The following is a 17,511-nucleotide window of genomic DNA, read 5'->3' as shown; positions in this document are numbered from 1 at the left end:
ATTTCTTCTATGAGCATCTTTTTATATCCACTCATTATAACATTTATCTCACTATATTGCATTTATCTATTTGTAAGTCTACTGCTTACTAGACTATGAGTGCTGGTCCTGGCCCAGTGCCTCCCACTTGGCAGCTTTGGAGAACTTGAGGTTAAGGAAGATCAAAATAACTATCATGAGCTTTGTTGGATTGCAGTAATGAACTCTTCATACTAATCTTTGGTCATCTATCTCCCAACAGCTTAAAAAGAAAGAGAAAGACCACTCACGTCTTGTGGTCTGCTTCTGTCCTTCAGTTACTGCACTCACCCTCTCTCACTCACTCTGCTCTTTCCTTCCTTAGTCCAAATGGGTCAGAAATGGTGCAATTCAGCTCCCTCAGGGAGCGTCTTCCAAAGAGTCCAGCTTCTAATTAGCATCGCAAAGGAATTGTTCCTCTGATACTGAGAAAGCTTTTCTAGCCTCTCAGCCCCACTTACTGTATCGCCTAAGCCTTCAAACTGTAGCTTATAATTTTACTGTTTTTGGCATCACCTTCCCACAGTATGTTTTTGTTCTTGTAACATCCTTGACCCCAAAACCTAGTACTATCAGTGTTAGTGCCTACAGCTGAAAAGCTGAGCATAGATATTTATGTAGATTATAGGAATATAAAGAAGCCAGCAGTTAGGAAGCTTGTAAGGGAAAAACACAGAACAAGGAGCATCATCTCATTGTGCTTCCTTCTTTTAAACTAACATTAACAGACAAGGATAGTAGAAAAGTGGAAATGATGTCTTTTAAGTGTTAGTAAAGTTTTCCATATTGGGAAAAACGACCATAAAAATTTTCACTTCAGGACCTTCTCATCTCTATAAATTAGGCTACTGAGTTCTAAATTTATGGACTTGCCAAAACCTACTTGTATTTTCTCTAAACAGGTCTTAAGGTGCCACAGATGCTCAGAACAAATGTAGCCTATACTGCTAATGAACACACAAACAGTTTTCCCCATCTGCCACCTCTGTCTAAAAAGCTTTGAAGGCCTTCCTCCCTGATCACAAAGAACATAATTATTGTCTACAGAAAAGTCAAGTACAAAGGCCACTAGCCTTTGCAGGCTGCCAAAGATTAACAGCTGCCTCTTCTTTGATTGGGAGAGGTAATAACAGTTACTCTAGTTAATAATTGGATGGATTCCCTGGCTGTGTAATTCAGATTGAGACTGTCATTTTTTGCTGGCCTTTAGCTAAGTGGGGTTATTAGAATGGAGCCACTAATCCTATTAGTCAGTTGTCAGTCTCACAGTGGGTGAGAGCAGGGGAAGGCAGAGCTTTTAAGGTATTAGGCCAGGTACATAAGGGAAGCCACACATCTTATCTTTAAAGGTATGTTTTTCTCAATCAAATCAGAATTACCAAGCTTTCTGTGAAAGTTTTTTCCAGTTTCATATGTCTGAATGCAGAGAATTAGAAAAGGGGTAAAAGGGAATTCACCTTTCTAGAATGAGATATTTTCAGTCACTGAAAACACTTTGCTTGATACCTGCAGTGTGTGCATCCTGTGTTTGGCCCTGGGTAGGAACACAGACATAGGAGAGTATAGGCTTTACAGTCTACTACATGGACACAAATAACTTTGCGTAAAGTAGAAAGTGGTAAGGGCCACACAAAAAAATACAGTTAAATATACAGAGAGCTTTGATTTTAGTTGAGGGGATCTGAGTGACTTAACAGAAGAAGCAACATTTGATCTTGGTCTTAACGGATTGGGAGAGCATTTGAACACTACAAGTTGGAAAGGTGGCAGTTTGAACGGAGAAGATAATTATGGTTAAGGATTTTTAGTGTACTTGCTTTTTCTGGATGCTAAGAGGGATAGGGACAAGTATAAAATGGTATATCTGAAGAGCATCCAGTCTTATTATTATGGTATTAAGCCATCCAGAAATGTAATCAGAGCACAGTATAAGAAGTGCCAAGTGATTGGCACAGGAAGTTAGTGTGGTATGAAAAGAGAGGAACAAGAGATGGGGAAGCTTTCTGTGTTGTTTAAGTCTACGTAGATTTGTATGAGGATTATTTTCTTTTTAGATTTGCATATAAGGTATTTAACGCCACATGCTTGCGAAGGTTTTTTTCTCTCTTAGTTTTAATATTTGGTTGGTTCATCATTGAGACAGCTTGACTTTCCCTTTCTGTCCCCATGAGATGAAGAAATCATCTCTAATATCACAGGATTGTTTCATCCATCTTTATGTATAAACTGTTAGGGAATGGAATCCAGTGAGCAGTATTTCTCCTTGTTATATTTAACATGCCTCTATGTTGTGTTAATCTATCATATCTCACAGGACATTTTTACTGTCTGAAATAAGTCCTTTCACTTGTTCATTCTTTTGTTCCATCACTAATCTATCAGGTATTTACCATTCCTGCTCTGTGCCAGGACTGGGGCTGCAAAGATGAGTCAGATGCCACTCTTGAGGAGCTTGCAGACAAGAGAGAATGGGGCCATGAGGTACGGCAGATGTGATGGATGAATAGGGCTTGATGTGGGACATGAAGAACTTAGGATGATACTGAGCAGTGTGTCTATCTGGCCATGCTCCATGGAAGAGAGTCCCGAGGTGGCTTGTTGCATCTCTAATCCAGAAGTACACATAACCAGAATCTTCCTTAGCTCCAGGTGGAGATTTGGGAGATTTTTTAATTTCACAGTTGATTTTGCTTTTTTGCTTTTTTTTTTTTTTGAAAAGCTGCAAATAATAAACTGTAACTTCAGTTTCCAATAGTACATTAGTAAAAAGTTGGCTCTGAATAGCCTTTATCTTCCTGAAATTGGCTTATTTGGTCCTGTTTAGTATCTGTTAGAGCTTGTGTCTTAGGTTTTTCAAGAGGTCGCATCCATGTTGTTGGCATTGCAGAAAAGGCTTTGAGGGTTTTTTGGAGGGTTTTTTTTTTAAGGCATAGATGTATACATTAAAATGATCTGCTTTTACTCAGTCCTTTTCCCCTCCACTTCTGCAGTGCTGACCCAGTTTCCTCCCATTGTGGAGGGTCTGCAGGAATAGCAGTGGTGCTGCTTGATTTCCCTGTCGACAGACTGATCAACCGGTGTTTCTGCTTGGCTTAAAGTACTCTATGCCCTGTTTTTGAGTTGAGAGATGTCAGTACATAAAGGCTTTACACTAAGATGGAATATGAGAGGAGAGTTTAGTTCCCTTCTTGATGGTTGTTAAGGAAGTTCAGGGTGAACATTTCCTTCAGTCTTGGAAAACTGAATCTCATTCTTTGGTCATGAAGCTCATTTCCAGTGAAAAACTATTCTGTGAGGCAAACATAGTAACAAGAATGGAGGATTTCATCCTGCAATCATACTAGAGAAATTATTGTTTGTGTTTTAGCAGTTAAAACCATGTATAATGGGGCCGGATGTGGTGGCTCACGCCTGTAATCCCAGCACTTTGGGAGGCCAAGGCGGGTGGATCACCTGAGGTCAGGAGTTCGAGACCAGCCTGACCAACATGGTGAAACCCCGTCTCTACTAAAAAAAAAATACAAAAATTAGCCGGGCATGTTGTCAGGTGCCTGTAATCCCAGCTACCCGGGAGGCTGAGGTAGAAGAATCACTTGAACTCAGGAGGCAGAGGTTGCAGTGAGCCGAGATCGCGCCATTGCACCCCAGCCTGGGTGACAGAGCAAGACTCCATCTCAAAAAAAAAAAAAAAAAAAAAAAAAAAAATATATATATATATATATATATACACACACACACACACACACACACACACACACATATATATATATATAATGAGAGTATCTTTGTCAGCCTTCCTTCTCATTCAGCAAACATTGTGAGCAATTACTGAGTGCAGTCCCCTGTGCTAAGTCTTTGGGATATGATGATGAAGCAGACATGGTCTCTGACATCAGCAAGCTCAGAGTTTAGTGGAGATACAAAGATGAAAAACTAGAGGATCATCCTTCTGAAAAGGAACAGTTTATGCAAAAGCACAGAGGCATGAAAAAGTAGAGGTTATATAAGGAATTTGGTTACAAGAGAGGAAGGATCCTGGAAGGGAAGGAGGCTATTGGAGAGGGATCATTCTGAGGTCCGTGAATCTCTTTCTGTAGACGGTGAAGAAGTTGTCCCTGGAGTGTTTTAAGCAAAGAGTGATGTAATGACATTTACTCTTTAGGGTATTTCTTCAGTGTGTATCCAGGGCAGGACTACTCAAACGGAGTCCATAAGCCATTGCCAGGCCACTGTTATGAAACATAATGAGATAAATACACAAATCAAGAGTAAATTTTGCAAGTTGACAGAGTAATTTTATGTCTTTTTGCATCTACTATTTTATTTATTTCTTTTATTGTATTTATTTATTCCATAGGTTTTTGGGGAACAGGTGATATTTGGTTACATGAGTAAGTTCTTTAGTGGTGATTTGTGAGATTTTGGTGCACCCATCTCCCCAGCAGTATACACTGAACCCAATTTGTAGTCTTTTATCCCTCACCCTCTTCCTACCCTTTCCCCCTGAGTTCCCAGAGTTCATTGTATCATTCTTATGCCTTTGCATCCTCATAGCTTAGCTCCCACTTATGAGTGAGAACATACAATGTTTGGTTTTCCATCCCTGAGTTACTCCACTTAAAATAATAGTCTCCAATCCCATCCAGGTTGCTGCAAATGGCATTAATTCATTCCTTTTAATGGCTGAGTAGTATTCCATACGTGCACGCGCGCGTGCACACACACACACACACACACACACCAGTTTCTTTATCCACTTGTTGATTGATGGGCATTTGGGTTGGTTCCACATTTTTGCAATCATGAATTGTGCTGCTATAAACATGCATGAGCAAGTATCTTTTTTGCATAATGACTTCTTTTTCTCTGGGTAGATGCCCAGTAGTGGAATTGCTGGATCAAATGGTACTTCTACTTTTAGTTCTTTAAGGAATCTCCACACTGTTTTCCTCGTTTACATTCCCACCAGCAATGTAGAAGTGTTCCCTTTTCACTGCATCCACACCAACATCTATTTTTTTTAATAGCCATTCTTGCTGGAGTAAGGTGGTATCACATTGTGGTTTTGATTTGCATTTCCCTGATTATTAGTGATGTTGAACATTTTTTCATATGTTTATTGGCCATTTGTATATGTTCTTTTGAGAATTGTCTATTCATGTCCTCAGCCTATGTTTTGATGGGGTTGTTTGTTTGTTGTTGTTGTTGTTGTTGTTGTTTGCTAATTTTTCTTGCTAATTTGAGTTCCTTGTAGTTTCTAGATATTAGTCCTTTGTTGGATGTATAGATTGTGAAGATTTTCTCCCACTCTGTGAGTTGTCTGTTTATTCTGCTGACTGTTCCTTTTGCCATGCAAAAGCTCTTTCGTTTAATTAAATTCCAGCTATTTATCTTTGTTTTTATTGCATTTGCTTTGGGGTTCTTGGTCATGAAATCCTTGTCTAAGTCAATGTCTAGAAGAGTTTTTCCGATATTATCTTCTAGAATTTTTATAGTTTCAGATCTTAGATTTAAGTCCTTGATCCATCTTGAGTTGATTTTTGTATAAGGTGAGAGATGAGGATCCAGTTTCATTCTCCTGCATGTGGCTTGCCAATTATCCCAGCACCGTTTGTTGAATATGGTGTCCTTTACCCACTTTATGTTTTTTGTTTGCTTTGTTGAAGACCAGTTGGCTCTTAAGTATTTGGGTTTATTTCTGGGTTCTCTGTTCTGTTCCGTTGGTCTGTGTGCCCATTTTTATACCAGTACCATGCTGTTTTGGTGACTGTGGCCTTATAGTATAGTTTGAAATCAGGTAATGTGATGCCTCCAGATTCGTTCTTTTTGTTTAGTCTTGCTTGGGCTATGCAGGCTCTTTTTTGGTTCCATGTGATTTTTAGGATTGTTTTTTCTAGCTCTGTGAAGAATGATGGTAGCATTTTGATGGAAATTGCATTGAATTTTTAGAGTGCCTTTGGCAATGTGGTTATTTTCACACTATTTTTAAATGTGGCCTTCTACTTAGTACATTTTTTCCCATTTGTTCAGTACTTCATCTGTATTGTATTTCACAAAAGTGTCAGTCTATAATGGAGTAAAAATTTTAAAAACAAAAAATTGGCTTTTATTCGATAGAGTTTGGGAAGCAGTGCTCTAGCAAATGGGCTGGCTAGGGTAAGCTTGGACCCAAAGATACTAATTAGGAGGTTGCTGTAATACCTCAAACAAGATACCATGAGAACCTAACTAGACATGGTCCTGACATGGTAATCAACAGTAGTCATGGATAGAAGAGGCAAGAAGTCTAACAGAAGTAGAATATTCAGAATTTGGAGGCTGAATCAGTGTGAAAGCTGAAGAAGAGGGGATAATCTAAAGGAGCAAATGTTCTTTTGAGAATCTACTAAAAATTGGACCCTTGCCTTATGCATTACTATGAGCTTCTCCATCCCTGTTTCACAGAGATGTTTCATTTATTTTTTAATATTGTTATGATTTTTAATGTTTTAAAATATTTTATCTGGAATCCTTATTTGTTTTACATATAAGAAAGGAGGTGTATGTTTACATCCCCATCTTGACCCTCTACCATTTTCCCTACACTTGAGATGTTTCCATAGTTCCCTAGGCTTGGTGTAAAACTACTGGTAGGATAGCCAGTCCCTACCAAATTAAATCCAGAAAATATTTATACATACTATATGATTTAACTTATTTGAAAATCTATGGTAGACAACCCTAACTTATGGTACTATGAAACAAATCAGTTGTCGTTTCAGGGAGGAAGGATTGACCATACAAGGAGCATGGGGGAACTTTCTGGCGTGATAGAAATGGATGTGTCTTGATAAGCATTTGTCAAGTTTGATTGAACAGTATATTTAAGATCTGAGCCTTAAATTTTTAAATTTAAAAATTTAATTAAATTTTTAAAATCATGAACAGCCAATAAACATAAGATGTTCAACCTGCCTGGTCATCAGGAAACAGCAAATAAAAACCTCAAAAAAATGCCAGTACACACCCATTACAATGACTAAAGTTAAAAAGACTGGTAAAACCAATTTTGAGTGAGAATGTGGAATAACTGAAATTAACACTATACCACAAATATTGTTTGAAATATTTTAGAAAGCTGTTTGGCCATAGCTACTAAAACTGAACCTATGCATACTCTGTGACCCAGCAGTTCTACTCCTAGATATGCCCAATATAGCTGCATATCACATGTGCCAAATACATGTGCACAAATGTTTAAAGGAGTGTTGTCCGAAGTGTCAAAGTAGAAACAAGCTAAATGTCAATCAGCAGTGAAACATTTAAATAAGTGGATATAGAATAATATCCAGAAAATATACAGCAAAGAAAATGAATGAAATACTGCTACAGGCAGCAACATGAATGAATTTAGAAATAAACAATCAACCAAAAAAAGCTAGACACAGTTGGGTAAAGTGTGGTATAGATATGAAAAGAAGGCAAAATGAATTCATGAGTTTAAAAGTCAGGATAACCTTTACATTTTGGGACAAGGAAGAGACAGTGAATAAGATGGGCACAAGGGATACCAAGGCATACTATAAAGCTTTGTATTTTAATTTTGGAGTTGTTACACAATGTGTTCAATTTGTTTTAACGCATCCAGCTGTACAATTATGATTAGTGCACTTTTCTTTGTGTATATTATATGATAATACAGAGCTTATTATTCTAAATATGTTGACATCCTAGCATAAACAGAGGCAGTAACAACAGCATTACAGTATTAAGTAAATTACTAGGTACCTGGATTTTGCAGGTTTTGATTGTTAGTTTTATTGCAAAGAAATATTTTTCCATTAATAACAAAATTATTAATTTTAATCTTAAATGTATGAGTCTTGTCTAGCTTTCACAATGAACTTCTTATAGTCACAAAATGTATTTTATTGTGCACAAAGAGCAATTGAATGATTAAGATAAGCATTTGATTACACTGCTAAACTCTAGACATGTACTGGAGACAATAATTGATACGTCATTAATGCTCAGAACACCAGGAGAATCAGGCAAATATGTTTGACAGAGCTTATATATACTAATATCTTCTCCCTACTCCCTTTTCAAAAAAACCTCAGTATTTCAGCGTTTCAAGGCTGTGGAATGCTATTAGAAGAAATATAAGGTGGTGATGTAATAGAGGGGTTGTATTAGTTTGCTTGGGGCTGCCATAACAAAGTGCCACAGACTGGGTTGGTTAAACAACAGAAATTGATTTTCCCTCGGTTTTAGATGCTGGAAGTCCAAGATCAAGGTGTCAACAGGTTTGGTTTCTCCTGACACCTCTCTCCTTGGCTCATGGATGGCCACCACTTGCTGTGTCCTCATGTGGCTTCTTGACTGTGCAGGTGTAACCCCAGTGTCTCTTTCTCCTCTTATAAGAACGCCAGTAATATTGGACCAGAGCCTACTCTAACGGCCTCACTTTTAACTTAGTTACCACTTTAAAGATCTTCTCTTCAAATACGGTTACATTCTGAAATACTAGGGGTTGGGACCTCCACAAATGAATTTTGAGGGGGGCACAATTCAAATCACAATAGGTTGCTATCTTATTTTTTACATATATATTGCATTGATTCTGCCTATGCTTAAAAACATACAGTGTAGCATAGAATTACTCTTCTCTTCCCCATGCCAAAGAAATGCAAATAACTTGGAAATGTTATTTCCCACAAGAATTATATACAGATCGTAAATTGCATAGAAATAATCATAGGTTTAGTTCTAAAATTGTTACTTAATGTTCTCCCAAAATAGCTGAAATGGTATTTTTTAAAAAGGACACAGCTAAAATGTTTAGATATTAGATTATCTTTTATTGCTGAAGACAAATATTCTAGTAGAGGGAATCTTTGTGGAAGTCTATATTGTTAGGTGGTAATTAAGATTACAATGTGATAAAGATGTGATTTTTAAGTAAGTGTTGCTAAAAATGTATATATAATTTTTTTCCTTTGCCTGGAGTGCTTCTTCTCTTCCCACTTTCTTTTACGTGTCTTAAAACTTCAATTTTCTTGGAGAAGCCTATCCTGACCCTTTCCGCATTATATAGTTGATTCCCCCATTATTCTCATAGAGAACCTTTTATCTTTCAAGGTACTTATAATTAAAATCACCTTATTTATAACTATCTGATTAGTGTTGGTCCTAGCCACTCATTTTTTTTTCTGATTTTTAATTTTTGTGGTTACATAGTTTATATATGTATTTATGGTGTACATGAGATATTTTGATATAGGCATACAATGCTTAATAATCACATATCAGTAAATGGGGTATCCATCACCTAAAGCATTCATTTTTTGTGTTACAAACAATCCAACTATATTCTTTTAGTTATTTGTAAATGAACAATTAAATTATTATTGATTATATTCACCCTGTTGGGCTATCAAGTACTAGGTCTTATTCTTTCTGACTATTGTTTTGTACCCATTAACTACCCTCACTTCCTTCCCCACTACCCCATCCCCCCCACTACCCTTCTCAGTCTCTGGTACCCATCCTTCCATTCTCTATCTCCATGAGTTCAATTGTTTTAATGTTTAGCTCCCACAAATAAATGAGCACATGTGAAGTTCGTTTACTTCACCTGGCTCATTTCACTTAACATAAGGACCTCCACTTCCATCTGTGTTGTTGCAAATAACAGGATCTCATTCGTTTTTATGGCTGAATAGTACTCCATTCCGTATATGTACTACGTTTTCTTTATCCACTCATCTCCTGATGGACACTTAGGTTGCTTCCAGTTCTTGGCTATATTGTGAATAGTGCTGTAGTAAATATGGGAGAGCAGATATCTCTTAGATAATATGGATCTCCTTTCTTTTGGGCATATACCTACCAGTGGAATTGCTGGGTCATATGGCAGCTCTGTTTTTAGTTTTTTGAAAAATCTCCAAACTATTCTCCATAGTGATTGTACTAATTTACATTCCCACGAACAGTGTATGAGAGTTCCCTCTCCACATCCTCACCAGCATTTGTTACTACCTGTCTTTGGATAAAAGCCATTTTAACTGGGGTGAGGTGATATCTCACTGTAGTTTTGATTTGCATTTTTTTAATGATCAGTGATGTTGGGCACCTTTTCCTATGCCTGTTTGCCATCTGTATGTCTTCTCTTGAGAAATGTCTATTCAGATTTTTTGCCCATTTTAAAATTGGATTATTAGATTTTTTCCTACAGAGTTGTTTGAGTGCTTATATATTCTGGTTGTTAATCCCTTGTCAGATAGATAGTTTGTAAATATTTTCTCCCATTCTGTGGGTTGTCTCTTTGCTTGGTGGATTGTTTCCTTTGCTGTGCAGAAGCTTTTTAACTTGATGTGATCCCACTTGTCCATTTTTGCTTTGGTTGCCTGTGCTTGCCATGTACCAATTTTAAGCTTCATGGAGGACAGCAACCATATATTTTATGCTCACTCCTTTTGACCTATATTTCCTAGTACTGAAACAATTAGCAGTGAGTAGCATTCAACAAATATTTATAAAATAATATTTGTAGAATAGTTGAACCATCAGCATGTTTCAGACTACAGATATCATTTGGTTATAGTTTAATGCCTGGGAAATTGGGCTAACTTCTGTTTGTATTTCTGTCTAGAATGTGGCAGATCAGATTGCATTTCAAGCTGCTGGTGGATTAACAGCCCTTGAACACATCCTTCAAGCAGTAGTCCCAGTCACAAATGTGAACACAGTTTTAAGAATTCCTCCTAAGTAAGTATAGTTTCTTAATCTATTTTTTACATTTCATTTGTGAGTCATTTCTGCCCTATGGTTTCCATATGGAGAACCACAAGAAAATTGTATGTGTATTCAGGGTTGAATACCAAAAGCTTACACTCCCCATTAGGGAGAAAAACAGAGGTGCTCAATGTCACTTACAAAACTCAAATTGAGCCTAAAAAGCCTTATAAAGGAAATCTCTTTGGTCTGTGATGTGCTCTAATCTGAAATCAAGAAGAATTGATGAACTCTTGAGCAATTCTAACTGCTTCCAAAAATTGAGCACAAATAAATAATAGTAACAGAAAGCTAACTTATTGTGTTACATGTGAAAAAAGAGGTGAGTAAGTACATTAACAAAAGTCTGAGCTGTGAAATTTCAAGAAGTTCCTACCATACAGGAAGAGCAGTCAGAGGCGAAGAGTGCCATGGTCTAGCATCCCAGCCAAATTGCTGGGAACTGAATTGCACGTTGGTCTTTAACGGTAAATTGCTTTCCTGTTCTCTTAAGTCCCCCTTTAGTCCCTGGCCACCTGGGGTATAGCAGCAATGTTGTTTCAGAAGTATTGTGTTCCTGGGTTGTAACGTCTGCAATTTCTGGGTATTTTGTGGAGACTCTTATTTACAGAGTTTAAATAAGAGGTTTTAATAAAAGTTCATTTAGGCAGGGCGCAATGGCTCACATCTATGATCCCAGCACTTTGGGAGGTCAAGGCAGGAGGATCACTTGAGGCCAGAAGTTCAAGGCTAGCCTGGGCAATGTAGCGAGACCCTGTCCCTACAAAACATTAACAAATTTAGCCAGGCATAGTGGCACACACCTGTAGTCCCAGCTACACAGGAGGCTAAGAGAGGAAGGATCACTAGAGCCCAGGAGGTCAAGGCTGCTGTGAACCATGATTGCATCACCACATTCTAGTCTGGGCAACAGAGCAAGACCCTGTCTCAAAAAGAAAAAAAAAAAGTAAATGCTTCATTTGTCCACTGGACACAACAGGAAAAAAAATTCCAAGAGTATGTTATCTTTTTTTTCTGAGAGGCATTTGTATTAAAAAGAAATAGCATTGGCTTTGGAGTAGGACAAACATGGGTTCTAGTTTTACCTCTGCCAGGCTACTAGCTAAGAAAATTTGAGTGAGTGCCTTAATTTCATTGCATCTGTTTCCTTATTTGGAAAAATAAATGTAATCATATTCACCTCGTGGTGCTACTATGGGACCAGTTGAAATAACATATATGAGACCTCTTTGTAAACTGTTAAGTGTTCATTATAGTGTATATATGTATATTATAATGTAAAGTTACATTATAAATGTTAAGTGAATAAGGTGTAAGGAAGGGATCCAGTTTCAGCTTTCTACATATGGCTAGCCAGTTTTCCACATATGGCTAGCCAGTTTTCCCAGCACTATTTATTAAATAGGGAATCGTTTCCCCATTGCTTGTTTTTCTCAGGTTTGTCAAAGATCAGATAGTTGTAGGTATGCGGCGTTACTTCTGAGGGCTCTGTTCTGTTCCATTGATCTATATCTCTGTTTTGGTACCAGTACCATGCTGTTTTGGTTACTGTAGCCTTGTAGTGTAGTTTGAAGTCAGGTAGTGTGATGCCTCCAGCTTTGTTCTTTTGGCCTAGGATTGACTTGGCGATGTGGGCTCTTTTTTGGTTCCATATGAACTTTAAAGTAGTTTTTTCCAATTCTGTGAAGAAAGTCATTGGTAGCTTGATGGGGATGGCATTGAATCTGTAAATTACACCTTATACAAAAATCAATTCAAGATGGATTAAAGATTTAAACGTTAGACCTAAAACCATAAAAACCCTAGAAGAAAACCTAGGCATTACCATTCAGGACATAGGCGTGGGCAAGGACTTCATGTCCAAAACACCAAAAGCAATGGCAACAAAAGACAAAATTGACAAATGGGATCTAATTAAACTAAAGAGCTTCTGCACAGCAAAAGAAACTACCATCAGAGTGAACAGGCAACCTACAACATGGGAGAAAATTTTCGCAACCTACTCATCTGACAAAGGGCTAATATCCAGAATCTACAATGAACTCAAACAAATTTACAAGAAAAAACAAACAACCCCATAAAAAAGTGGGCGAAGGACATGAATAGACACTTCTCAAAAGAAGACATTTATGCAGCCAAAAAACACATGAAAAAATGCTCATCATCACTGGCCATCAGAGAAATGCAAATCAAAACCACTATGAGATATCATCTCACACCAGTTAGAATGGCAATCATTAAAAAGTCAGGAAACAACAGGTGCTGGAGAGGATGTGGAGAAATAGGAACACTTTTACACTGTTGGTGGGACTGTAAACTAGTTCAACCATTGTGGAAGTCAGTGTGGCGATTCCTCAGGGATCTAGAACTAGAAATACCACTTGACCCAGCCATCCCATTACTGGGTATATACCCAAAGGACTATAAATCATGCTGCTATAAAGACACATGCACATGTATGTTTATTGCGGCATTATTCACAATAGCAAAGACTTGGAACCAACCCAAATGTCCAACAATGATAGACTGGATTAAGAAAATGTGGTACATATACACCATGGAATACTATGCAGCCATAAAAAATGATGAGTTCATGTTCTTTGTAGGGACATGGATGAAATTGGAAACCATCATTCTCAGTAAACTATCGCAAGAACATAAAACCAAACACCGCATATTCTCACTCATAGGTGGGAATTGAACAATGAGATCACATGGACACAGGAGGGGGAATATCACACTCTGGGGACTGTTTTGGGGTGGGGGGAGGGGGGAGGGATAGCATTGGGAGATATACCTAATGCTAGATGACGAGTTAGTGGGTGCAGCCTACCAGCATGACACATGTATACATATGTAACTAACCTGCACAATGTGCACATGTACCCTAAAACTTAAAGTATAATAAAAAAAAATTTAAAAAAAAAATGTTAAGTGAGAGTTTAGACAGTGCTAGCTACCTGACATGAGATATCTCTAAGTACAAGCTTTTGACGTTAAAGATAATTTGGATTCCTTTCCTCTATTCACAAAGATTAATGAAGAATGGTATAGGTATTCTTTAAGTCAGGAAATCTTTCTATGGAGCAGAAAGCTCCCCATCAGGCAAGTTATAGCATGCATAGGGGTTTTTATAACCCAGAAGGGTTGCTATTCCTTATCAATATGGACTTTATTTACAGGGTGTTGCTGGGCAGGTTATCTTCACTTACTGTATGTTAATTGGCAGGGAGGAAGTTAGAAAGGAAGAAAGGAATGAAATATAATAAATATTTGAAATAAGAAAGGAAATGATATTGATTCTTTGGGAGAGTGCTTTGATAACTGTTAATAATTTATATTGTTCATCTTAAATTCACCTGGAGGTTTTTTATTTTGTTTTGTTTTGTTTTCTGGTAGGCTTCAACGTGCATGACACTAAGCTCTCTGATTGGTAACCTGGATTAAATGCCTATTTCCCAAAAGCTGCTATTGTCATTGTGACAGAGTATGTTGTTCTGGTGCTTATCTCTGCCTCTTGTTTAGGAAATGGAAGAGGCGTCCACAGTTCCTATAAAGACCTAAGCAAGAATTAGCACACTTCCTTTGCAAAGGAGCTGTGGAATCTTGAGAGTCCAGACCAGTGCCCTGCAGCTGGTCAGCACTAGCTGACCCACAGGGTCAGGATTAAGAGCTTGTTCCTTCATCTCACTTTAAGCCAATAGATTTGTGTTTTCTTTTCTTTTAAATTATACTTTAAGTTTTAGGGTACATGTGCACAACGTGCAGGTTTGTTACATATGTATACATGTGCCATGTTGGTGTGCTGCACCCATTAACTCATCATTTACATTAGGTATATCCCCTAATGCTATCCCTCCCACCTCCTCCCACCCCACGACAGGCCCCGGTGTGTGATGTTCCGCACCCTGTGTCCAAGTGTTCTCATTGTTCAGTTCCCACCTATGAGTGAGAACATGTGGTGTTTGGTTTTCTATCCTTGCGATAGTTTGCTGAGAATGGTGGTTTCCAGCTTCATCTATGTCGCTACAAAGGACATGAACTCATCCTTTTTTATGGCTGCATAGTATTCCACGGTGTATATGTGCCACATTTTTCTTAATCCAGTCTATCATTGATGGACATTTGGGTTGGTTCCAAGAGACAGTGTGGCGATTCCTCAAGGATCTAGAACTAGAAATACCATTTGACCCAGCCATCCCATTACTGGCTGTATACCCGAAGGATTATAAATCATGCTGCTGTAAAGACACATACACATGTGTGTTTATTGTGGCACTATTCACAATAGATTTGTGTTTTCAACTAAGTGCTACTTATTAAGGGAGTCTAGCACCCAGAGCTGTGGGCATCCAGCATTGACTCTAAGATTCTTCTATCCTCAGCACAGTCTCCATATCATAACTCTACTTTCTAAACCAGCTTCAATTTTCAGGGCTAAAGGATTAAAGCCATGAGAGTGTTATGCTGTTTACTCAGAGAACAGCAAGAGGAATTTTGTAACCACTTCAGATTTAAATGTAGAATAAGAGCATACTGGTGGACATGAGTCAGTGGCTTACTTCAAAAAATACTCTTTCTCATTTTCCTTCCAGTTGCTCTCCTGCACAAATCCCTGCCCAGGCCTTGAGCTTTCCATAGTCCCTGGGCACTTCCTTTGTTCTCAGCCTGTCCAGAATCTTTCCATCCCTAGCGGGTTCCCACCCCTCAACTCCATGAACCTTTTGCCACCTTAGCCCTTGCTGTTTCCTGCCTCCTGTGGCATTTCATGGCTTTTACCTAAAGAGGCTAGTTTAGAATATCCTGTTTAATTTTTCTCAGTGATAAATAGCAGAGGATTTGATAAGTTTAAGCCACTGTCTCATAACAGTTACCCTGTTGAAACCTAGAGTCCTATGGCCATAAACCTTACGTGTCACTGCTTCTGAAGCCCTGACTCTTTGTTAGTGGATAAACCAGCTTCCTGTCCTCTTTTCTTACCATCCTGTTCATATCTTTTTACTTCACATAGTACGTCAGTAGTTGCATGTCTTGTTTGTCCTATAATTAAGCAACTTCGTGTGAATGAATATTTGCCTCCAGAAGCTTTTTTTTTTTTTTACATGAAATTGAGAATTATACCTACTTCTGGAAATGTAACTTTTTGAAACCTTTCTGAGTCTGCAGTAGGTTGTTTTGCTCTTATCAGAACCAGGGAAAGGCCATAAAACTGCTTTAATTATTTTCAAGTTATCATTGAAAGGGCTTAGGTCAGGATATGTTATTACAAAATCAATCATTTAAACAAATGTACTCCAATAAAATTGTTTTCACTGCCAAGAAAGATCACCCTGAAACAAGGCAGTTTGTATCTCCTTTGGGGTAGACTAATGTTATTCTGCCTACAAACTTTTTTTTTTTTTTTAGACAGGGTTTTACTCCGTCACCCAGGCTGGAGTGCAGTGGTGCCATCTCGGCTCACTGTAACTTGCGCCTCCTGGGTTCAAGCGATTCACGTGCCTCAGCTTCCCGAGTAACTGGGATTACAAGCACCCGCCACCATGCCTGGCTCATTTTTTTTGTATTTTTAGTAGAGACAGGGTTTCACGATGTTAGCCAGGATGGTCTCAAACTCCTGACCTCAAATGATCCTCCCACCTTGGCCTCCCCAACCTACAAACTTTTAATTCCAGAAAACAAGTACAGACAAATTAATGACATCTTCTAGCCTTTTTAAAACTTTAGACTAATAATAGTGGTTCATCATAGCTTTTTAATATTTGAAAATAAATAGGAGTTTTCACTTTCTTTGAGCATAAAGAATGGCCCATGTTACGTAAATAAGAAGATGAATCTGCTGTGACTGGAAGCAGCTGTACCAAAACTTTGTGTTGCCAGTTTGTAGTATATGTACTTAGTAGCAATGGTAATTAAAGTGAGAGGTGGCACTAAACTGGCCCTCCACATCGCCAAGCCCTTTCCAGGCAGCAGTAGATGTTCATAATTCACAAGGCAACCAGCAAACCTCTTGGGCCACCAAAAAGAGTCTTCCCCAGGTTGTCTTTTACTTACTTAAGATTCATAATTTCTGATAGTTACACAAGGACCAGGGGCCAAATAGTAAACTCTGAGCTACTTTAGGTTGTTCTGCTGGGGAACTAACCAGGTGCCTATTTCTTCTCTGTCAGCCTTGCTTATCTCTTCATCGTCCCTGTGGACACAGTTTTTCATACAGAAGTACATTCATCAACACAAAGCAAAGCAGACAGCATGGTATAGTGAAAAATGTGTAGGCTGTAGTGTCAGATCCAGGCTTAACTCTGCTTTTTACTGATTAGCTATATGACCTTGGGCCAAACTACTTGTTATAACAGAGCCTCAATTAAATGGGAAGACTAATACCTACCTTATAGAACTGTTATGAGGATTAAAAGTGCATGTGTTTAGGTCCCTGCACAAAGAAAGCACTTAGTTATTTTCATTGTTTTTTGTTGTAGTTATTGTTTTGACTCCATATTATACTGCCTAATTACTGAGCTTTAAATCCCTAAATCTTTGTCACTTTGGCTTCTAAGAAGCCGTAATCTATTAATTTTATTGGGCATTTCTGTTTTTCACCCTAAATTCAAACTTCATCTTGGTAAATTTTAGCCAAGTCTGTCAAGATCCTGATGTGACCACTTTTTCAGTTTCATTTTCCTTAACTTTGTGTCAGCCCTAAAGTTGATCTGTAGAACA

The 17,511-nt window shown here is 38.1% G+C and overlaps 1 protein-coding gene across 13 annotated transcripts in view; it reads left to right on the top strand.

Annotated features, from left to right (window-relative positions):
- Window positions 1–17,511, top strand: part of SCAPER (S-phase cyclin A associated protein in the ER) — a 556,007-nt gene that overhangs the window by 390,183 nt on the left and 148,313 nt on the right. For all 13 annotated transcript variants that reach the window (XM_063699056.1, XM_063699058.1, XM_063699055.1 and 10 more), the window contains one exon: window positions 10,652–10,767. In XM_063699056.1, coding sequence (XP_063555126.1) covers window positions 10,652–10,767 — 116 coding nt within the window. The remainder of the gene's footprint in view (window positions 1–10,651; window positions 10,768–17,511) is intronic.

The sequence above is a fragment of the Gorilla gorilla genome, chromosome 16, assembly GCF_029281585.2.
Source record: "Gorilla gorilla gorilla isolate KB3781 chromosome 16, NHGRI_mGorGor1-v2.1_pri, whole genome shotgun sequence".
Taxonomy (NCBI): Eukaryota; Metazoa; Chordata; class Mammalia; order Primates; family Hominidae; genus Gorilla; species Gorilla gorilla.
Note: the sequence above shows the minus strand (reverse complement) of the source record. Positions and strands in the feature narration are given on the sequence as shown.